Source organism: Lacerta agilis, chromosome 1 (assembly GCF_009819535.1).
Source record: "Lacerta agilis isolate rLacAgi1 chromosome 1, rLacAgi1.pri, whole genome shotgun sequence".
NCBI classification, from domain to species: Eukaryota; Metazoa; Chordata; class Lepidosauria; order Squamata; family Lacertidae; genus Lacerta; species Lacerta agilis.
The window spans coordinates 56,062,358-56,086,569 of NC_046312.1; the positions used below are offsets into that span (position 1 = coordinate 56,062,358).

The 24,212-nt window shown below is 41.5% G+C and overlaps 1 protein-coding gene across 9 annotated transcripts in view; it reads left to right on the top strand.

Annotated features, from left to right (window-relative positions):
- Positions 1-24,212, top strand: part of SHANK2 (SH3 and multiple ankyrin repeat domains 2) — a 315,835-nt gene that overhangs the window by 96,208 nt on the left and 195,415 nt on the right. Inside the window, exon 1 of one of the 9 annotated variants that reach the window (XM_033150308.1) lies at positions 18,663-18,951. The exons of the other annotated variants lie outside the window; for them this stretch is intronic. Coding sequence (XP_033006199.1) covers positions 18,915-18,951 — 37 coding nt within the window. The 5' untranslated portion in view covers positions 18,663-18,914. Of the gene's footprint in view, positions 1-18,662; positions 18,952-24,212 lie in introns of those variants that run through there. 9 annotated transcript variants of the gene reach the window in all.

The window sequence follows — 24,212 nt, forward strand, 5'->3', positions numbered from 1 at the left end:
TGGCTCCCTCGGCCAGTAAAGCGAGACGAGCGCCGCAACCCCAGAGTCATCCGCGACTGGACCTATTGGTCAGGGGTCCCTTTACCTTACCTAGTGAGATAATGGAAGAAGTGTGATTTGAACCAGAGGCTTCCTAATCTGCAGCTCACTGTCTTTCATGCTAAACTGGATCAACATAGAGGAGGAGAACACTGAGGTGCTGGTTTTATAAACCCTTGTCATCCCACTGTAGATGATAGTTAGCTCAAATAGGCTCAGTTTTCCAGTGTGAACATAAAACATTCAACAAGAATTAGCTCCCTTCATGTGTTATATGCCCAAAGAGGGCTCTGCACAAAGAAGGAGAGGTGGGTGCATGCTGGTGCCACTGATCTTGCTGCCATCTCCAGAATGCTCCTGGTGTCCACATGTTGAGCTTAGACATCTGGAAAAGTGGAGCATACACATGCATGTGTTTACCCCTCTTCAGACGTCATTGTACAATACATTCTTGCCAAAGAGTACAAGCTTGCTTCCATTTCACCCCCCTCCTTCTCCGGAATCGCCTTGACTCAAAAGTCTCCATTTTGAGATGGAAGTGTCCCACCCTCTACCCACTGTCCTGGGACCTGCTGGGAGGGCTAATTCTTAATCTTACTCCACTTCCTAGTTCAATCAAGACAAGACTGGGAGCGGATTCACCTAATGTGCTCTGTCGTCAAGGACATCCACTTGCACAATGGGGCTCGCCTCCCTCACGTACAACCCAAAATTGGCTTGGGGGTGTCAGATAAGCCCCTAGAAGAGTTCACATTTGGAGGAGACGGGGGAATGTTTTGTCTTGCAAGCTGAAATGCTTGCACAGACAGAATGTTCAACAAAGTGCAGCATTGAATTCATGGCTATATCACTTATCCATTGGCTATTGAGAGCCCTGAGTTTTTGCGTGATGGCTCAGGTCGTACTGTAGTACACCCACCTAGGGTGAAACACATCCCTTTGTCATGTTGAAAAAGATCCCAATTGTCTTGTTTTGTTCACCTGGAAACCACCCTTCCAAGGACACCCCAGTCTTCTTGTGCTTGGCTTTTAAAACTAACTGGTTTTAGATCCTCAAAATCAGGGTGATTTCAAACCCTGCTTGTAGCATTATTCCTGTCTAGCTTTTGAAATGCCTTTATTAGGCTGCCCATCTCTGCACCGCCTGCTGCAGCAACCTTTGCCCAGGAAAGGCTTGCTGCAGTAGAGGAAAGCCTGTTATTTCCACTCCCTCCTTGGAGATACCCTGATACTAAGGACACTTGCTTCCCTTCCCTTTAATGAAGGAGAGGTTTAACTCTCCCTCTTACCAGCTTACCAGCCTCTTACAGTTCAGTTCTGCTTCATCGGGGTGTTGTGCCTCACTTCTTGTCAGTTGAGGGTTAGTGCGACAGCCATTCTCCCCAATTCTTAGACAGCGTGGGCTTCAGCTGAGTTGCTCCTTTGGAAGGTTGAGAAGGACTCTAGAGTGACTTTTGGAGGCCCCCCCCCTTTTCACCGGCTTTATAGTGTCTGCTTTGTAATTTTAATTTGGCTGATCTGTTATTTTGGTCATAGCTGGCAGCAAGTACAGGCAGGTGGCTTCAGGTTGATCAAGTTGCAATGGCAGGCACCTGGCGACATCTCTCTCTGTGTTAGTCACTGACGCCCCTCATTGCCAGATAGTTCAGGATGTAGAGACGACAGCCCCTTTGGTGCTACATGGCTGTGTACATGTCATACATTTAAAGAGCACCTCCCCCCAAAAAGCATCATGGGAACTGTAGTTTGTTAAGCATGCTGGAAACTTTAGCTCTGTGAGGTCCCCCCCCCCAGGATTCTTGGAGGGTGCTTTTAATGTATGCAGTGTATGCAGTCCTAGTTTGCTGAAGGCTGTCAAGCATGGGTATGGTGGAGCACAAAGCCTCAGCTCAAGTTGGTGGGCTGGCTGTGAGGGGTTCGGGTCAGCCAAAGGAACCAGGTGGATTTGGCCAAAACGTTTGTGGGGGGCACAGTGGAAAACAACCCCTCAGTCTCTGAGGGTGTGTGTGTCTGGGGGTTCCTACTCGCACTTTGTGCATGCTTTGCTGACTGTTGCAGATCCTGGTTTGAGCCTTGACACCCCTGGCTTCATTCCTTGCTCTCTCATCCATTGTAATCTGCTGAAAGAGACATAACTGGGGTTCCTGTTCCGTGAAAAAGGATTCCCTCATTGTTTGCCAGGCCTTCCTGTTTCACTTGGCTTTTATTTTTATGCTCTCATTGTTTAACTTGTGCTTTATTGGATTTGTAATTATGTTTTATAATGCTGGGTAATCCACTTTGGATTGTACAATAAATAAATGACTGGCACCAAAATACATTTCTGGCAAACTATCTGTAGAGTTACATTTAAATAGCATATTTTGGAAGAAAATACAAGTAGCATAAAGACATATTTCATATTCTTGTTCTTAGTAACTTTTGTTTTCTGCTGCTCTCTCTTGGGACAGAGAACTGTGCTTTCTCCTATAGTGAAGAAAGGGGGTCCTGTGTGAGTTGTCACTGCGCACCTCTCCAATGGCAGGAAGTCAAACCTTTGTGAGGGTGCACTTGGTGAGCAGGACCACCCCATCACCAGCTCAACTTCCTGCCAGCTCCACTGCAGGTTGCTCTTGCCGGCAGCTCTAGGCATGGCAAAAGAGAAAAAAATGGAAAACCCTCTCCCTTCCCAGGGCTGCCAGCTCGAAGAATGGAGGCATTTCAGGCTGCAGTTGTGCAGGAAGACCAAGCGGTCCCTTGGGTGGTGGCTTTCCCTGGCCTTAGAGAGGGGGCACTCATTCAGGGAGCAGCTACAAGTGCTGATAACCACCAACACGAGCCCCTCGAGTTGGGGAGCCCACACAGAAAATCAGTATGCCCAAGGGATCTGGTCCATGGAGGAAGCCAGTCAACCCATAAACTGGTTGGATCTCAGAGTGGTCAGACTGGCTCTCCACTTGGAGAGACTGGTGGAAGGCAAGCATGTGATGATCTGTTCCGACGACATTGATACCAAGGCATATATATGCAAGGAATGCACACTACATTACAGGGGCCATTAGGGCCTCTTGGGACTGGGCCCCAGGGAACAGAGTGGTATATCCCACTGTGGGACTGCTGAGTTCTTTTCTCTAACAAGTTGTGTCTCTTTTCCTTCCTGCTCTGTTGTTTATTTTTGGCTATTCAGTTACTTACTGTACTTAAGCACAAATTGAACCAGTGAGGGGGTTGCCCAGCTCTCTCAAAAGTTTGACTTCTGGCCAGTGGAGAAGTGGGCAGTGATAACCCACACAAGATTCTCTTCCTATAGAGAAGGAACATACCACGTTCACATCTGTGATATATTAAAATTTAAATTATTTTGGGTGGTTCTTTTATTGATACAAATCTGAAAAGGAATAGGTCTATACAGTGGTACCTCAGGTTACAGATGCTTCAGGTTACAGACTCCGCTAACCCAGAAATAACGCTTCAGGTTAAGAACTTTGCTTCAGGATAATAACAGAAATTGTGCTCTGGTGGCGCAGTGGCAGTGGGAGGTCCCATTAGCTAAAGTGGTGCTTCAGTTTAAGAACAGTTTCAGTTTCATAAGTAATGGCATTGTGCCACTAGCTATTAATTAACATTTGAACCTGAATACAAAGTAAAGGTAGCATGCAAATAAGTGAGTTAAAGGGAATAAGTACGTAAGTTATAGAGAATACTGTACACTCTGACTTGCTGATTTGCATCTTTAGTGTATAGGAAGGATACTATTAGACGTCATTAATTCTTAAATTATCAATTTGAGGTAAAGAAAATGAATGTTTTTTCGTCTCAAAGCAAGATAAGTACTACTTTAGCATTGTAAAGTAAAACCACTGTGTGTTCAAATCTGCCTTCAGAACTTCCTTTATTTAACATACCATGATATCATCACCAAAAGACTGGCCATGATCCAGAGGGAATGAGGCATGTACTGTTCATCTGATTTTACTCCAGAGCTTTTCAAAGAAGAATTTTTTTGGGGGTGTGTGTGTGTGCATTGGTGGAGGTGACTAGATAAATGCACCAAAATCATTTCTCTTCAGAAATGTTCTCATGCCAAATCTCCAAACTTCTAATTATTAAAACAAAATTGTAATATAGGGATTTTTTTGGGGGGGGGGGGAGGAATCTTTCATGTTGAACAGAGTTTTACATATCACTTTCTGTGTTATGCGCAGCAGTTGCTATGGTAATGGTTCTTTGAAATATGTTGTGCAACAGTAGCTTGCATTGACCACCTCCTTATATATTAAGAGCATTCAAGGATAATTCTGCTGTGATTTGTTTCTTTTAGGTTTTTTCTCTCTCATTAAAAACCCTTAATACTGTGCAGCATATACCGTATTTTTCGCTCCATAAGACACACTTTTTCCTTCTTAAAAGTAGAGGGAAATGTCTATGCGTCTTATGAAGCGAATACTGCATGGAGGAGGGGTGGATTGCCGTGTAAGCGGCTCCTGTCCCTCTTTGCTGCTTTTGGGCGAGCCACAGACACAATTCCTGGTGCACCGGAAACAGGAAGGCTTTTTTTTTAAAAAAAAGATATATATATTATTAATCTTCCAATATCTAGCAAAGAGTAATTTGGGGCAGATGACGGCACCAACAATATCAAACACCAGAGGGTTTTTCTTTTGCGGGGATGGGTAGACTGAATGCCATAGCCTGACTCATTTTGATACCGGTAATTCATTTCTGTACACTGGTGTGCCATTCAAGAAAGATGGAAATACTGCCAATTCATTAAGAATTACAGTGTTAGTTAGTCGATTGGCTGTTGATTTACTTACATTAGCTTATAGCAAATTCAGATATTATATTCAGTCTTATTTGTTATCTGGGCATAGTGTGGGAATCAAAAATTTTTAGAACACCCCTCGCAGACTCTGAAGCAGATATTTTTTAAGCTCAGATCTTAAAGCAGGGTTAGACTAGGACACATCATGCGGCATTATCTGACATTACACAATGCACCCATCAAATTGCATCACCATTGAAACAAACATTGTTCTCAATTGGCCTCCCCCCTTATTTGGCAATAGCTAAGTAAATGCAATGTTTGCAATTGCACACGACAGTAAGAAGAGGCTGACTATCCATTCCCAGATCAAAATAGTATAAAGTTGCTATCAGTTCTTAATTTCCTGCTTAATTTTTCTGGTTCTCTCTAGAATATGTATAAAACATCTCCATCAGTTGACTAAACTTCTTAGTATCTTTCTGAAGGATGAATTGTGTACAGTTTAACTTAAATTCACCCTTTCTTGAGCTTTCAATGCATGAAACTGAAATTAATGTGTAAGATAATAAGGGACTATAATGGCATATGGGAACTAATTACTCTGTATTAAATTTTTAAATATGGTGACCCATCATTTTTCTATGTCTGCTCTAATGCGTTTGATGCTCTAATCCAGGCCTACACAATTTATGACTAACCATGCTAATCACAGTCCATCAATCACACATTTTGGCTAGTTGATTGCTTGTCAGACCCCCTGTTTTGGAATCCAGGCAGGCATTTACTGAACTCCTGATGTTCGCTACATGGCTGGATGACTGCATTTGACTTAATGTGTGTGTCATGAGTTTTTCACACCTACCCTAACCCTGTTGCTTCACTGATGAGATGAATGGGAGGGATATCCACTAGATGCAAGTTAAAACATGATACCACTAAGTCTAAACTAAGAAGATTTAATTGAAACCTACCCAAGGGTTTGGAGGTGGAGATAAGCAAATTGTAGATGGTCATAGATTGCCGTGGAAGATAAAGACCACTACCAGCATTTTCAAAGATAGGCATTGGGTGGGCAGGTAGGGAAAGGGCTTGGGCTCCTGCACCATTAACAGCTGTGGTGAAGAGTGAATTTCAGCAGGTGCCATTTGTCATATTTAGTTAACAGGTGCAGCTGTCGTCTTTTGCATCTGGCTACCCTAGGCAGGGAAAAGAAAACCAAGGCTAAGAATAATTCAGGGCAGAAGAAACTCAGAATAATAATAATAATAATAATAATAATAATAATAATAATAATATATTTATACCCCGCCCATCTGGCTGGGTTTCCCCCCAATAATATATTAAACATTAAAAGCTTCCCTAAACAGGGCTGCCTTCAGATGTCTTCTAAAAGTCTGGTAGTTGTTTTTCTCTTTGACATCTGGTGGGAGGGCGTTCCACAGGGTGGGTGCCACTACCAAGAAGGCCCTCTGCCTGGTTCCCTGTAACTTGGCTTCTTGTAGCGAGGGAACCACCAGAAGGCCCTCGGCACTGGACCTCAGTGTCCGGGCAGAACGATTGTGGGGACACTCCTTCAGGTATACTGGACCGATGCTGTTTAGGGCTTTAAAGGTCAGCACCAACACTTTGAATTGTGCTCGTAAACGTACTGGGAGCCAGTGTAGGTCTTTCAAGACCACTGTTATGTGATCTCAGCAGCCGCTCCCAGTCACCAGTCTAGCTGCCGCATTCTGGATTAGTTGTAGTTTCTGGGTCACCTTCAAAGGTAGCCCCACATAGAGTGCATTGCAGTAATCCAAGCAAGAGATAACTAGAGCATGCACCACTCTCGCGAGACAGTCTGTGGGCAGGTAGGGTCTCAGCCTGCGTACCAGATGGAGCTGATAAACAGCTGCCCTGGACACAGAATTAACCTGCGCCTCCATGGACAGCTGTGAGTCCAAAATGACTCCCAGGCTGTGCACCTGGTCCTTCAGGGGCACAGTTACCCCATTCAGGACCAGTGAGTCCTCCATCCCTGCCCGCCTCCTGTCCCCCAAAAACTGTACAGTACAGGAGTAGGGTTAAAGGAGGAGAAAAAGCAGGAGAAGGAAAGGTAGGTTCAAATATAGAACATAGGTATGCATAGCCACAGAACTCTACTCAAGCTGTTGGCTGGGCTCCTGGGAAACTGAGGTCTGAAATCAGTGCAGACAAATTAGCCCCAGCTGAGCCAGCAGGGTGGGACTGGAACATGATTCCTAAAACAGATACCATGTGATGATAAAAATTATAGGCTGCCATTCACACTTAATTTGATTTCAGTGGATTGAGTCTCCTTAAATAGAACAACTCTTTTTAAAATGTTTGATGCATCAGGTTGATTAGGAATAGTAAGCGGTAGAAAAGGCTGCTATAATATGTTAATTGACGTGATTGATGGTCCTGTATCATTTTATTGCTTATCCAGTACATTTGCTGTTATTTTCTGTGCTGCTTTTATCTTTTTGCCATATTGTGTGCATTGTGAGAAATATACGTGGAAGGTAATATTATCATTCAGTAACCCAATCCTTGGGTAAAATCTGAAGTTCTGATTTTGCTTTGGTAGATGTGATCCAAACCTCACACTTTTTTTTTAAAAAAAAGAAAGTCAAGAGGCTTATTTAAATAAACAAATTAGCATTTTGAGCATAGATCTCCATTCTATAGAAGACAGAGGTGAAGCCATGCTTGGATGAGTTGAGCTGCCTCATCCGAAAATCATTGTGATGGTTTTGTTAGAAAACTGTGACCACCAGCATTTACCTCTATGAATCAAATTCCAATTGATTTAGTGTCAAACTTGTAGAAATGTAAAGCAAGAAGAGACTCAAAAGCTTCAGTCTCATCTAGGAGTAAACCCCACTGAATTCAACAGGATTTACTTCTTAATAGACATGGCACCTCAGAAAATTCTAAAGTACCATCAGCTTCTCAGTATTTTGTAGGAGAGATTCAAGTGCATACCAGGAAATTTAGGGTCCCATAATTGTGATTCATTATTTGTCTTTGTGATGCTGTTGGGGTGGTCGTGCATGATCCCACTTTCCATACTATTTGTGTGTATTGCCAAAGGGGCAGTGGTTTACAGAATTAAAGTGGATGAAAATGCTCTGTAGGCCTGGTACAACAAATCCACTTAGAAAAAGAAACTTTAGTGATTAGAGGGAAATGCCTTGAAAAGTGTGGAATGAACAAATGTTTAACAGGAATACATATCAACACCCTACAAGCAATCAGGATTAATGCTCATTTCTGTATAATCTCCCCACACACAAATCAGGAGTGCTCAAGGAATACTGGATGTAATCCAACATCTGTGTTAGCTTTGTGCTGGCAAATTGGTGCAAGCTCAATAAATAAGTCATCTGGAAGAAATCCTAAAGTTGTCATACTGATTTCCCCCCACAAATTCATTAGTGTTCCTTGAGACCTAGCTAAACTGAAGTTACGATTAGAAGACTTCATTTCATATCATATATGCAGACACTATTTAGCACTTGAGGGTTTGAAACACTATTTTTTGGGAGGAGGAAGCAAATTAAGACATTTATTTAACTAGATAAGTTTTTTGCAACTGCCTTCATTACAGAGAAGGAAAAAAATCTCTTTATAAAAGGAACATAGCAAAGATCAGTGCTTTTTTCTGAAGGTACACAATGGTACATAGTATTGCCACCCTTTGGGGCGGGGGGAGGCAGGAGGGGTCTCAAACCCTGTCAGAGCATCACACTTCCTTCCCTAAGCTGGCCAAATGCGCCCTGGGCTTGGGGAAGGAGGCATGAGGCTCTAACAGGATTCTGGATGGTGTTGCAGCAAGTCATTAAGTTATTACAGTGGTACCCTGGGTTACGTCCTTAATTCGTTTCAGGTTACAGTACGTAACCCGAAAAGGACGTAACCCGAATAATTCGTTCTGCGCATGCGCAGAACCAAAAAACACTTCTGTGCATCGCTTCGGGTTGCGCTTCCGGGTTAGCGGAGTTCGTAACCTGAAAAGTACGCAACCCGAAGCGTACGTAACCCGAGGTACGACTGTACATGCATCATGTAATAACTATATACCAAGATCTTAATGAAGTTGTTTTACATGTAATTGTTTCACATGTAATTGGTTGTTGTTTTCTGGCCCCAAGGAAATTTTGCACCCAGGGCCAACTGCCCAGAGTACTGGCACATTTTTTTTTCTAGAAACAAAGCACTGGCAAATAAAACTTCTTACACACCTTCTTACACACCATGTGATGGACTGTTGCATTCCCTATTAGCATTAAATGCGCTAAGAAGTTGGATCTAGTACAGTAACGTTTCCTGTTTCAGGATGCATATTAAAATATGTTTCCTGGAAAATACTGTTGCTTTACTTTGCATATCATCTTCACTGTAGCCCATCTTCCACATACAAGTGTTTTGTTTGCTTTGTGCATACTACAGCCTTATATTCATGCTACAATGGTTCTTAAGGCCTTAAGGCCTAAATTCTCTCACCTGATATCAGGATGAATTAGAGCTGGCCATGTAGCTTTCTGCATTAATGTAAAATAGCCCTGTTACAAGAGCTGCAAGATATGCTATATCTGAGAACAGCTTCTTTGTGTTGTTCTTGGCATATAGGCAGCCAGTGCAGATCTTGAAACACAATGCGGTTGATGGGGAACCCTATTCTTCACAAGCTGTAGCTTCTTGACTAAACACAAGGGAAGTCCCACATAGAATGCATTGCAGCAGTCTAATTCTGAAGTCTAATTGTTTAGAGGTTACCAATTCTGAGGTTACCAGAAGCTGCTGTAATGGTAGCAAGGAAGTTAGGAACCTTCTCCACATTCCACCCCCACCCCTGGTCCATATTCTGCCCCACACCTCTTCAACTTCTCCCTCCCTCCTGGTGGCTAGAACACTGCTGGCTACCCTGGAAAAATTACATGTCCTAGGATCCCAGCTGCCTGAAATTCTGCTGCAATGCCATTCCAAGAACCAGGGAAACAGAGGGGAAGGTAGCAGAAGAGGAAGAAGAGAGGAGGGAGGGAGGGAGGCTGGTTTCCTTCCCTACTGTTGCAGTCACATCAGGTGAGAACAGAGGAAGTAAGACATAATAACAATGAGAAATTAACAAGTTAAATGCTATATTTATGTTTATATTTTGTTACTCGATCAAATGGATCAATGTGTTATTAAATAAAACCTTAATAAAAAGTTTTGGGGGAAAAATTCTTCAGCTTACACTGACACACATTATGAACATAGCAAATTGATGTTCCAAACTAGGTATTTATGAAGCTTAGCAGCATCACTACTTTTCTGCATCACCACATGCTATTTAATCTTATACTGCTCAAGTCCTTTGAAACAGTGCTTATGAATCTTTGGTTCTTCCGTGTTGTCACATTTGCAAGTATCACTTTTATGTGTCCCCTCCCCCTTTCACTTTTGACGATTGGTTGTTTCTTCTCTCCAACACTTTTTAAATCACAACGCGTAGCATCAATAATATGTAGTAAATTAATTTGTACCACTTTGAGATCTTGTATTCGGCTTGGAAATTTATATCCTGCCTTTAAGTGGCCTATTGGCAATCAAAGCACAGCTTGCAAAAGAGATAAACAGCAAAATGGCACAACACAGAGTTGAAAAATCCAGTTAAAAAGCTTGTCTGCTTTATCCAAAAGTTAAGCTTTATTTAGTAAGATGATTACTATGTCACCCAATAATCAAAGTTATCTTAGTAGCTTTCATAAAAAAATAGTTAAAGTACAGTAATAAAACAAATAGAATCACAGTATAAAAAGTGAAATACCCGTTAAGAGCAAACACGAGGGACTGTCAGAGACCTTCAGTCATCCAGTGATGTTGTGTAGTTTCCTGCTGCCACCTGAAGCAACTGGAACATTCTGTGGGGATATCACTGCTCCCCTTCCATCTAGTGCTTCATTTCTACCTGCAGCCTTCAGAGGGAGAAAATATGCTCCTTGGTGGCCCCAGGCCCCAAGGTATGGTGCCCTTGCCCAAGGCAAGACTTCTCCCTCTTGATGGCCATGTTCTTTGTCCATTCCCTGCCTCTTCATGAGGCCCTTTTGTTTTGCTGAACCTTCTGTGCCAATATGAGTGGTTTGGGTAAAATATTTTCTCCTTAGAGACGTTTGGGCCAGTTAAGCAGGGAGCATATAAGCGTCCGTTTGTCTGTCCTTCCAGACCCTCCAAGTGTCCCTGTTTCCCAGGGACATCCCTGATTTAGAGAAGCCGTCCTGGTTTCTGATTTGATCTGGGAATGTCCCTATTTTCACTGGAGAAATGCTGGCGGGTATGGAGTTACCTGACACCTGAGCCGTCTGAAGGAAGGCCAATCCCACATAGGGAAGTTTTAAAAATGTTTAATGGTTTATTATGTTATCATAAGGGATGCGGGTGGCACTGTAGTCTAAACCACTGAGCCTCTTGGGCTTGCTGATCAGAAAGTCAGCGGTTCAAATCCCCGTGACGGGGTGAGCTCCCGTTGCTCGGTCCCAGCTCCTGCCAACCTAGCAGTTCAAAAGCACGCCAAAAATGCAAGTAGATAAATAGGTACTGCTCCAGCGGGAAGGTAAAAGGCATTTCTGTGTGCTGCTCTGGTTTTGCCAGAAGCGGCTTAGTCATGCTGGCTGCATTACCTGGAAAAACTGTCCACAGACAAACGCCGGCTCCCTCGGCCAGTAAAGTGAGATGAGCGCCGCAATCCCAGAGTCGTCTGCGGCTGGACTTAACTGTCAGGGGTCCTTTACCTTTTACCTTTTTACGTTATCATATATGTTGGAAGCTGCCCAGAGTGGCTGGGGCAACCCAGTAAGATGTGTGGGGTATACTGTAAATACTAAAAATATCATTATGGAATGGGACATCCCAATTTTCATTAGAGAAATGTTGTAGGGTATGTCTTTCCAACCAATCTCCTTATAAGCTCTTTCTCTGTGTTTCTTGTATGTTGTGGGAACGGTCACATAAGGCATGCCCCCTGCTTGGCCTACATAGATTGGCTCCCTCCATTTCTGTGTGGTATGCAGGCATTGTCATCAGCTTGGGGCCTGATTAAGGAGGCACTGTTGGGAGTTTCCAGTGATGCTGTGAGCATTTCTGTATCTTCCTTGTCATTTTTGTATTTTCTGGTCTTGCGGGCTTTCCCCTGCTCTCCTGGGCTGAGCACGCATTGTTGCGGTCTATCTCTCGTCTTGGCTCTGCAAGTTACAGCTTGATGCCATCTATGGCTGCAGGGATAGATGTTGCCATGGAATTGTTATATTAATCAATTTTACCATAATAAATTGGTAGTATATTGTTAAAACAAAATAAAAAATAAAAAAATTCATTCCAGTAGCACCTTAGAGACAAACTAAGTTTGTTCTTGGTATGAGCTTTCGTGTGTTGTTAAAGATGGTTACATAGAATACAGTTTGAGCAAAAAAAAAAAAAAATGTAACTTCATTACTGATAGAATAATTTTTCTGATATTACATGCTCACACATATAATTGCCAGTTCAACAAATACAAATGTAAAACCTCAAGAATCTTGTGGAACAATTGGTTTTTGTAAATTGAAAGAGACAAAGTTGTCACCGAACTCCTAATTTTATTCCATTTAATGGCACTCATAATTCTACCTTTCTCACAACAGTGCATTGAATTTACACATGAATTAATAGAAATTGTCTCTCCCACTTAGGAAGATTTTAGGAGGAAGCAGAAAATTATTCAAGGTAATATGTATGCCAAGTCATTTTTATATCAGGTTTGCATTGGGTCCTTTTGCTCATTATTGCATTCCTATTCTTGTTTATAAAGTAATTTTTCCAGTTGTGTTATATTTGCAGCATCTTGAATCTGACAATTTGCAGGCCAAAATAAAAAGCAGACAAAAGGAAAAGAAGAAAAAATGCATATAGCAAAATGCAAATCATAGTGCCTCCTACTATAAATAGGCACAATTTCAATTCAGTTATTCAACCATCCCAGCGTATCTTCACTTTCTGCTTCTCTCAATGGGGCTGACCGTATAGAACATTACAAATGCTACCAACACCTCCATATTTGTACAAAAGAACCCCGCATTACTGCTGTGATATTCTTTTTTTAATCTTCTGTTATTTATACCAGTATGATTCATTAACAGTTATTTTTGCAAAGGAGAATTGCAGCCTACTAATACAATTTAAAACACTCTTATTTTGAGGACCAAAAAGAGCATCATCTCATTACTTTTCTTCCTCTCAGATTTTTTTTAAATAAAGAAAAGATCTTGAAAGATCTTTTGACTATCACCTGATGGATTTGTTTTTTAATAAAAAAAAAATCACATTGGGCTAAGCCAAACCAAGGCTTAGTGTGCATATGTGAGTTTCCAGAGAGGGTGTAGAAAATTGTTTGCTCCTCCCTGGCTATTTTTCTGCTGCACTGCACCGAGGTAAGCCAGGCTTTGTGTATCACCTAAACCTGGCCTCATGGTTTAACTCTCCTGGTGAAACCCACGAGCAGTAAACCATCGGATAAACCCGGGTTCAGCTATGCCTTAGCTCAGCAACAGTGGAATGACAGGAGAGGAATAAAGGAGTTCTCCCACCCACCCCACTACCACCATCCCTAGCTTTGGAGAGAAGAAGGTACGGCAAATTTAAGCAAGCTTCTTCAAAAGGGTACGAAAGAACACCATAGCAGGCAGCTGGGTGCCTCATTTCATTTCCTTCCTTGTGTGGTGATGGCAGCTCTGTCTTCTGAGTCACATCTGTTCTTGCCACTGAGGAAGTAGACCCACTGGTTTAGGGTTTGGTGCATGATTTGCAACGAGGAGTGCAAATTTCTAGTAGATGTGTACAAAAATTACTGTGGTGGAAAACAGAAGCTTTATTGAAAGGCTGGATTGAAATATTATTTTACTATGCTGTACATTTTGTTTGCGTATAAATAGGTGTATAAGCGGGTGGCGCTGTGGGTTAAACCACTGTGCCGCTTGGGCTTGCCGATCGAAAGGTTGGCGGTTCGAATCCCCGTTACGGGGTGAGCTCCCGTTGTTCGGTCCTAGCTCCTGCCAACCTAGCAGTTCAAAAGCACGCAGTGCAAGTAGATAAATAGGTACCGCTCTGGCGGGAAGGTAAACGGCGTTTCTGTGCGCTGCTCTGATTTCGCCAGAAGTGGCTTAAGTCATGCTGGGCACATGACCCGGAAAAACTGTCTGTGGAAGCGGACAAACACCAGCCTGTAAAATGAGATGAGTGCCACAACCACAGAGTAGTTCGCAACTGGACTTAATTGTCAGGGTTCCCTTTACCTTTACCCTTTAGGTGTATAAGTATAAGAATGCAGACTTCCACCACCCTCCCAAAGGTTACTGCAAGGTGAGCATCTACACAAACTGGCAGTCTGCTGCCACCAAGCATACTGAACGATCATTTTATCTATACTCGGTGCCTGTCTACCAATTGCATCTTTTGTAAGAAAGTTGTTCCAAATGTGTTCTGTGAGAAAGTTGCAGAGGTTTAAGATGGCTTTCAGCAATCTAACATGGAGAGGTTTAGGCGCACCAGTCATTATACACTGTTTTCATGACTACAAAAGATACAAGGCATAGGAAACAGTAGTACTAAATATGCAAGACCTGAAATTATACATCTCCCTCCATAAATGGTAATAGTTCAATTAATTTATGTATGTACGTACGTACACATTTAATTAATGAGAATAAGTTTCATGTGTTTAGGTTGAAGAAGACGAGCTACTGCACGAAAAAAAGAACACCAGGAAGTAGCTTTTCCAAACCATGCCAAAACGACACAGAATTTTCTGCTTTTCTGCGAAAGCTCACTTCATATTTACTGGTTGGTAGCAACAGTGACACTCTGGCTACATAGAACGGAAAATATGGAGACTTATCCCTCCCTTCCCTCTCCAACACCTGTTGCACTGCATCACAGCATATAAGAACAATAGGCAGTATCAGTAGTCCTTAGGGGAGCGAAAGACTGCCTCCTTCCCTCTCCCCCACATCTGAAGTGTCAGTTTTGCTGCTTGTCCAGCGAACAAGTAGGGTTTATAAGGAAGGTGCATGGTGTTTGGAGGATCTGGGGCTGGGTGAGTTAGTGGAGACTGGATTTGGATTTGTCTAGGTAGGATGGGTCAGTCTAGGAATTCTTCCATGGATTGGCTTTAAATTCAAGCTGGAGAAATATGTGAGGCCACCAATATTCACCTCTTATTTGAGATGAGCATTGTGAGCCCCTGAAATATGTATCCAAGTCACAGGATTATGGTTTTTGCCAGCATCAGCAAAATGTAGTGTGTCTCTGGAGGATTATGGTAAGATTATTTGCTTATAAGACTCTTCCTTTTTAGTACTACATGCTGCTTACAGCCATAAGAACAGTGCTACGCTTTGAAATAAAATTGACTCTACCAACACTTGGAATCACAGATGCTTTGCCCCGTTATTTACCAACCAGGCTTACATGCAAAACTAAAACAATATGACATGCAATCAAGCCACACAAATAAATTTTAGATATTTAAAGGCCTCAGTTTTAAATACATGAACAATGACAGTGGAAACAAAATAAAAAATAAAAAATTCCTTCCAGTAGCACCTTAGAGACCAACTAAGTTTGTTATTGGTATGAGCTTTCGTGTGCATGCACACTTATTCAGATACCACGTGCATGCACACGAAAGCTCATACCAATAACAAACTTACCTACTTGTAAATGATAATGGAGGTAGAGTCGAGTCTACACAGCAACAGGGTGGTGTGGTGTGGTGTGGTGTGGTGTGGTGTCTAAAGGTCGTTAAATTTGGCATCAGAAGATTCTCCCCGGGGGAGAACATTACAAAAGAATAAGGCTGATTTTAAACTTATTAGAAATTCCACAAAAACTTTAAAAGTCAATATTTTTATGTAGTTACTTACCAAGCAAAGTGGGAGGCAGTAGAAGACAAGAGTGCCTGGCGTGCTCTGGTCCATGGGGTCACGAAGAGTCGGACACGACTAAACAACTAAACAACGACAACAACAACCCAAATATCTTTTGAATCCCCAAGTCATCCTAGAACTTTTCAGCACCTTCATCTTTGGAATTTGAAAGTTGAAAAATTCAACACGCCCTCCTGTATCCCTCTGAACTGGGCCAGTGGGAGCACTGTGTTGTGGTCAGAGGTGCCAACTTGGCCCCCAGACTTTGGGTACCCAGCGGTGCACGCAGCGTGATGTCACATTGCGTGTGCACTGCTCACCCTCCACCCACCAATGCTGCTCTCCGCTTCCACAACAACTGGTCTGGGGCTTCCGCCTCCACCATGTGGCCTCTGATGGGGCTGGCCACAGACTCACCCTGGAAACACATCCGTGGCCACAGTGGGTCCCAACAGAGGCCTGTGGCAGACGCCCCAGCCTAGTCACACTGTGGCGCCAGAGAGTTGGAGGTTAGGCAATGGGTAGCGGTGGTGGAGGTCAGGCACCCACAGTCAAAATTTTGTGAATGCCCTGGCCCTGGAGTTGGCACCAGTGGTTATGGTGGTTCCAGTCCTACCTACATAGCATTGGAAGACTGCTTCTCAGCCCCCTGGCAGTTAATCTGTGATGTGCTACAGGACACAATTTTATCCACAGTGCTATTTAGTATCTATGGAAAGCCATTTGAAGTGGTAATTATATGATTTGTGGCAAGGTGGAATCCAACCTAGTGCTCAGTCTCTTGTTTCATCATCTCCCCATCCTTCCCCAGTGCACCCCCCAAATCTGTTTTCAGACTTACCTCAACCTTCTGAAACAAATTTGGGGAGAGTGCATGGCCTGCACGGGGGACAAGCTTTTTGCAGACATGTAATTTTATTTGTACATTTGTTTATAAAACGTCTTGATCCCCCCTTATTTTGATAATTTTATTCCATTTACTGTTATAAAATGCTTTAATTGCTGTTTTAAGTAATATTTTAGGCCATTTTATGTAAATAACTAAGATGATTTTTTAAGTGACATATAAATTTGGAGGTTTTTAAAATTAAAAATACACAAACCTTTGGTAGGTAGTTCTTTTCTGAAGTCATTACGCGGGCATTAGGTAATCTAGGGATGGTTAGTGGAAGAGAAATAGCTATTTCTGTTTCTTCAAAATTGAGATGAGTGTGGCTTCCTCAGGAAAGTGGCTGTCCCAGTCTCCTACCTAAAATGTGAGACACAGAGGGCAAGAACTGTATGTGCAAATGTCCAACAAATAATAAGGGAGTTTTCACACATTTGACAGTACATATGATGCCTATGTATATTTGTGCTCTCCTACTTTCCCTGGCTAGGCTATGTGTATTTCATCAAATATAAGTTGTTGATTAAAATCATTTTGCTGAATTTTATATGTGTTCAGGCCCTTGAAGCCTAAAAACTACTACTTCTAGAGGATTGTGCTTTTTATATTAAATATTAACAACAACATAAACACTGTAATATTAAATGAATCCTAAATCTTTTTCATTACTTATGTATGCTGGCTAACTCTTTACAGCTATTTTATCAAAAGCGAAAGAAGGTAAAATTTAGTTTAGCGGCTCTTATTTCCATTTATTTTTTTATTCATGAAAGTGTTATTCTTAGCAATAAACCGAGTTGCAGACTTTTAAAACAAATACCTTGCCAACAACAGTCAAATACTGTTGCGGTGGAACTAGGAACTATTATTAGTAAATGTATCCATTTATTAAAGTTTAGGGCAAATGCTACCAGACCACAAATTAGATTCTGTACATGAGCGGTTTCCAATTAAGGTTCCATGAACCCCTGGGGTCTGCGAAATGAACCCAGTGGGTCTGTGGCCTCAACCCTTGCCTTCCCCCAACTAATTTTTTGTCATTTATGCAAGGTAATACCACAAATTTTATGGTCTGTTTTTAGTATACCTAAAATCCTCTGCTTATTAGGGGCTACCCAATGTACCGTTCAAAAAATTGCTTTGCAGTGGTAACTACCACAGAGTTATCAAAATTTTCAAAGGTAGGGGGTCCGTGGCTTGGCTTTTGGAAAATAGGGAGTCCCCAGTAATTAGCTAATTGGGAACCACTGCTGTACATGATACTTCTGAAATTTTCACACGTTTTGATATAATTGTACCTCCGTTTTGTGAATTCTTAAATGCAGTGTGCTACTTCTAATATTCTGTAAACATAAAGAGACATTCCTTCCTAACATCGCTGGTATTTCAGATAAGTATTTCTAGGATCGGGCTGTTAGGAGCTTTTGCACAGGTGCATATAAAAACCACCAAACAACGCTTTTCAAAAGCTGTGGCAATTCTAATAATAAAGCATATTTTTAAGTAGCTGTGTGAAATTGTAAGGTTTCCATCCTTACAGTGGAAGAATGGAAAGTCTACATTTTAGTTGAATAAAATTTCATCAAAGTGGGTAAGGCTAAGAAGCAATTGTACTTTAAAAAACAAAACGTGACTGCCAGTTTTGTTCCGATGTTTAGGTAGGGTGCAAAACTTGGAAGCAGTTAATTATATACCAGCGGGGATGAACCAACAGAGTCTAGAAGGCAATTCTAGAAACCGGCATATAAGTACTGAAAAGCATTGTAGGTGTAAATGCTGAGATTCAGCTTCATGAGCTCCCGCCTCTTCCAAGACTTCCCCTTTAGCCTGTGTAATGCTGCCATGAGATAAGATGAATGATTCCTCTCCCTCCTCTCCCCCCTTCTTCAAATGTTAATTTTGACCCCACTTGGCCCGCCCTGCTTCTCCTTGCCTCAGTCATCCCTATTCTCCTACACATAAATGTCTCAGTTACAAAAGCAGGAGAACGTTTGAAAGACTCTGTGTCGATGCTGTTCACATGACTAATACTATGAAAGATAGCAAGATTTGTTGAGCAGCACCAGTCTAAGCACAGTTGGCTCACAGCTGACAGACAGAATGTGGGGTGGGCTTTGTCACCAGAATACTGGGTACTGCATGCCCAGCTATGCTTGTAGTTATACAGTGCCCAGTAACCTGCTGCTTATGTCAGGTTGCAGGCAGTTAAAACACATAGAAACTGGGTAGCTTTTATTCCTTTTCATCTCAGCAAAGGTTATATAATGAGGGGATTGCTGCTAAAGTAAAAAGGAAAATGAAGTCTTTGTTAAATGCCTTAACAAAGAAAGAAGGTAAGCACTGAACGCAAGGCACTTGATGCTGGAGGACTGCTATTTTCTTCTGCATGCTTAATATGATCTGCTTAGTTACTGTATAATTATTCTAAGTTCTTTCCGTATCTTTTCCAGAATTCCTTTATGTTGGGTTGTCCTTTTAGACAACTCATTATAAGAACGGGGTGTGACTTTGTTCGTTTTAGTTTATGTCAGAGAAGCCTTGTGTTCCTTTCACAGGGGAAAAGCTCTGTATTTGAGTAAGGAGAAGCGATTTCTTAGGTTTATATTACTGTTGAGTGCTCATGAGTGTTTCCTTCAGATATATGCAATTTGATGAAAACATTCCAGTAGATTATTAAACAATGTGGTTTTTTAAAATTCATATGGGGTGGTACTTCGAAGCATGCTGCTAGTTCTCACATCTTTTCGCCTAAAAGCTTTGCAGTATAATTATATTTTATTAAATAAATGAATACATACAGTATATGGAAATCTATCCAGAAGAGCTTAAAACATGTACTTTCTGTTTCGATAGAAAAGGGGATTTTTGGGGGGGAGGTGGGATACAATTAACATTAGTTATTGTAAATGAAACATGAATCGTATGAAATGTATCTACCCACTTACAGCATGCAAACTGATATGGGGAAAAGGTGAGAAAACACTTACATAGTTGGAGTTGGTTGTTTATGTCTCTAATTATCCATATAACATTCCTGGCATTTGAATCTTATAATAAAAAGGTCACTAATTAAAAGCTAGTCTTCAAATCAATGCTTTGTTAACATCAAGTAGAAATTAACTCATTATTTAAAGCCTCTTACACTTAACATCTGATAAGAGGAAAGAGGTTCTGTAAAATGTAGAAATCACTTTGGTGTGGTTCTATTTCTCCTGAAATCTGCGAGTCCCAAAGAGAGACAGATACACTATGCTGTCTACAAGCATGTTATATTGAAGTGCTTGGAGAAATGTGATTTTATTTTTTGTTTGCTCTATGCTTAAGCTAAGATCCTTCCATTGATTTCAGTGTGACAGAATAAAATTAAATACCAGCACTCTGCTTTGTAAGGCAGAATTAATGTTTATAGGGTAAGTATTGTACCGCACAGATTTGAAATGTTATCAGTAATATTTTTGGTATTTTGGCGATATAATTCCAAGGGCCTTTACCTAGATACTGTACGGCGTTTGAAACCTCATGTAACGTAACGCGTTTAGTTATGTAAATATTGTTCAAAGGGACCACGTGTATTTAAATGGGTGATCAGTAGGGCAATAAAAAAGTACAGTAAAGGGTGTTTTTGATATAACGTACATGAACATGCATTATGGAACCAACATGTTTTCCTTAACCTCAGTTTTGGCCTAAGTGTTAAAAATTTGGAGCCATGTAGTTTTTAGTTATTTTTTATATATATTTATACCCTACCTTTTGGCTTGGTAGGCATGCACACTTACAAGCAGGGATACATTACATGTACATCAGCAAACATCATGTTTTGTTAAAATCAAAACATGAGTTGACTTGGCTAAATGGTTAAAATTAGATCTTTTTAAACTGTTCAGAGGGAAGCAAAGTAACAATACTGATTGTAATTCACTCCTCTCATCCCTGTAAAACACGCTTGTGGTTTGTTTTTTTGAATACCTTAAAATAGTATTTTCCTCATTTAAAATACATGTGAAATATTAGCATTCGTTTTGAAGTATGAGGGGAAAAACACACGCTCTAAATTTAATTTTGGCAACTCAGTTCTAGCTGGTAAATGCATTCCAGGATTATTGAGGGAAAGTTGACACCTATTTCCATGGGATATGAATTGTACCTGCTCATTCTTATCCAGGAGAAGTCCACTCTTGTAAACACATTTCTTCATGCAGATAAGACTTAGTGCATACCCAAATTCCGTCTGTGTTGGAGGGGATACTTCTCACATCAGATTTATGCACCCATCACTGCTGCTTGGGGAGGCTTTTCAATGAAGTTCATCAGAGCAATGATCACTCCTCATTTTGTCCTGACATAGGTTGCAGCCTATGGCCCTCCAGATCTTGTTGGACTTCCACCACCCCAGTCTTAGCCACATGACCAATGGTTGGGGATGATGGAATCCAGCACCATCTGGAGGGCTCCTGACCCCTGGTGTAACAGGTGGCAGTGCAGTAACTGGACCAACATGGAAATTTCTTGCAATGTTGATCTGCTGTTGGAGAGTGGATAGAGAAGAATTGCACATGAGCTCCAGAAGCCCCCATTGCACAATGTACCTCTAGAGGGATATTTAGTAGAGGTTGTCGGGGCTGTTTCTGTCCAGCTCATATCATTTCTGTGAGAATGCAAACACAGGAGCAAATAAATAGTCATTTTCATTGCTTGCAGGTCTCTGGTGTCAGGTTCTGGGAAGACCTTAATAATAATAAAAAAACAGCCTGAAAGTATATTTTAATATCTTTCATCCCTTTTGAAAGTATTATGGTATCATTTTGATTTTGCTGTAAAGTGATATAGGTAATTTTAGGTTTGCTGAATCTTCAAGTCATTGTGTCACATGCAAGTCCCAGTGAAGCAACAGGATACCTTTTAAATAAACGATTCATGTGATGTTGCATCAGGGTTTATTAATGACTGTGTGCATTGATAGTTTTAGCTATTTATCTATAGAAGCATACATGCATAGGCCTCGTGGGCTCTTCTGCTAGTGGATATATAAAAAATAGTTAAAATTATCACAAACAATACATAGCTCCCAACACCTCCCATTAGCGAGAAGCATCTGAACAAGGGGCATTTTCAGAGTGGGGAAGGGGAGTTGTAGTAGCAGTCAGAGACATAATAAGACTAGCTACATATTCATGGGGCTTCCCCCTTCACAAGTTTCTTATTCTTTGGTTTTATTAGGTGGCACACTGGAACTGTGTATTCTAAATTTAGGGAACATAAGCTGCATTTACTATTATTTAACAAAAAACTCAAAAGTCTTGCAACCTGATATCGTGAGATGCTACATTGATAAATGCCTCACAGGATCAAGTGCTAGGATTCCAGTAATGGTGGAAAGCAGGAGCCCTTTTTGTCCAAGAGTGGTCAAGTTTGGAATTTTCAGAAGGTGCTATGGATGCCAGTCACAAAATGGCTGCTATGGGGCATGGCATAATGACTGCCAAATTTAAAAGAACAGGAAAAGGAGCAGGGCCACAAAATGGTAGGTGAATGCCCTTGTCAATTGGGGAAAAGGTACCTATCTCAGCCATCACTACACTTGCTCATAGAGATAAGCTTTTCACACCTCCTTTTGTTTGGAACCAATGGGAGGGCGAATGTCAAATCCTGGCATCCAGTTAAAGTATATAAGTGGAGGGAGCTCAATGTGGGAGAATCCAAGCCAGTGCAAACAGTAACTGTACAGGAAGATTAAGGATTTTTGAAGGGGTATTTACCTAAGACCTTTCATAGGAGTTACCGATGGTCATACTGGTGATGACACTTGGAGTAAGAGTATGACTCTCCCATATAGTAGTCTTTGGCCCAAAACTCAGTCCTAGTGCAACAGCTATCATTGCTTACTTCAGATTCCCACCCACCCCATTCCGTTCCTCACTGTGCCTGTGTAGCCTTGTACCCTTACTGATAGCAGTAATAGGGATTACCAGAGTCTAGCATCAAGTACAGAATCGCCATATAACTCTGCCCCACTTGCCAAATTTAGGATTCTGCTTCAGTTGCAGCATTCAAAGCCTCTGATTGAGCAGCTTCAGCTAATGCAGTACTTTATGCTTTGAGCAACAGTTCTGTAAAACCTTTCACTTCTCAGTAAACAATCTTGCATAGAGATAATCTGTGGTTTGGTGGGGAATGTTTTGATTTTTAAAACTTACTATACTGTATGAATTTACAGGCCATATTCTGATAATTTAGTGACAGTAACTGAAACAAATTAAAAAACCTCCACCAAGTGTTGTGGGTAAACAGACGGGAATGCATAAACATTGTGGCTTGTGTTAAAGAGGGCCGCAGATTTACATAACCTTTAAGCAGCATCTTGGGTAACAAACTCTTAATTCCAAGAGCAGGATAAAATCCAATTTTGTACTTATAAAAGAGGTGAGAACCCTTGCCTGATGGGAAAGCTTCTGGGGCATAGGGCATATTGGCATCAACCAGCAAGTTTGATAATCTGCCATTCTGGGGATGAAAAGTCAGGCTGATAGTCTCAAGAGCCTTATGCAAATTAATTTTGCCTAGTCTTGCTGAAAAACAAGCAAATGAAAAGTCCTGCTGAGGTTTCCAGCTTCACCCTCTTCAGGAGGCGTCTGTATAGTCTGGAATGCTTCATCTCAATAACATAGTAGTTCAAAAGCATAAATACCATGACTTCAGTGCTGAAGGATAACTGTTCATGGTCACTGTGGCATGAAGATCTGATCAGTCATCACGATAACTGGGGGGGGGGGATATTCCCAGCATGTACTCATGCCTATACTATGTCTTAAAGTCACATCAAAAGGGAAAACATAAAGTGGCATGCTGGGTAAGTGAAATGAATGTTTTCTTGAAGCTCTCCCCCCCTCCCATCATGAGGCCCCTATGCATGAACTGGCTACTTGGCTTTGCCCCATTTCAAATTTATTTAGCATTTTTGTTAAGTGCTCTCACAAAGATAATCTCAAGAATGCTTACTGTGAACTAAACCATTGTTATTACCCGGAGATCATTGGTTGGGAACTGAAGGTAGTCTGCCTAAGCTCAACCCACTTATTTCCTGCAAACTACTGGTTTCGTGGGTGAGCTCACATTCCCTATTAACCTCCATGCTCTTTATTGTACCTGACTGCACAGTCCTCTACCAGTCGCTGGGTGGCTCTAGATACTTCTCGGTTTTTACACCATTTCAGTGTGGTAAACAACTGATTATTCGCCATCGCTCTACCTAATTTTGTTTCATTTCATCACTTTATAACCATTTATTTATTTTTTGTTTCTGGGGGGGGCAGCTCCCCCCCCCCGCCCCTCGCTGGGTACTCCCATGGTTAAGAGGTTGGGTAACTGTCAAAAAGCGCCCCTCGCTCATGAACCAAGTATTAAGCTGTGCTGTGTAAAGGAACAAGAGTGAAGTAACAGAAACCGTGTTAAACCTTTTACTGCCTATTCTAAAAACCGGAATCTGCATTGTAAGGCATATGCTCAGTGTTTACCAGATTCTCCTTTCAGTTGTTTGCTGGTGCTGGCCTAGAGAGATTTTGCATGATTTGGGGGAACAATAGAAGTTAATTTG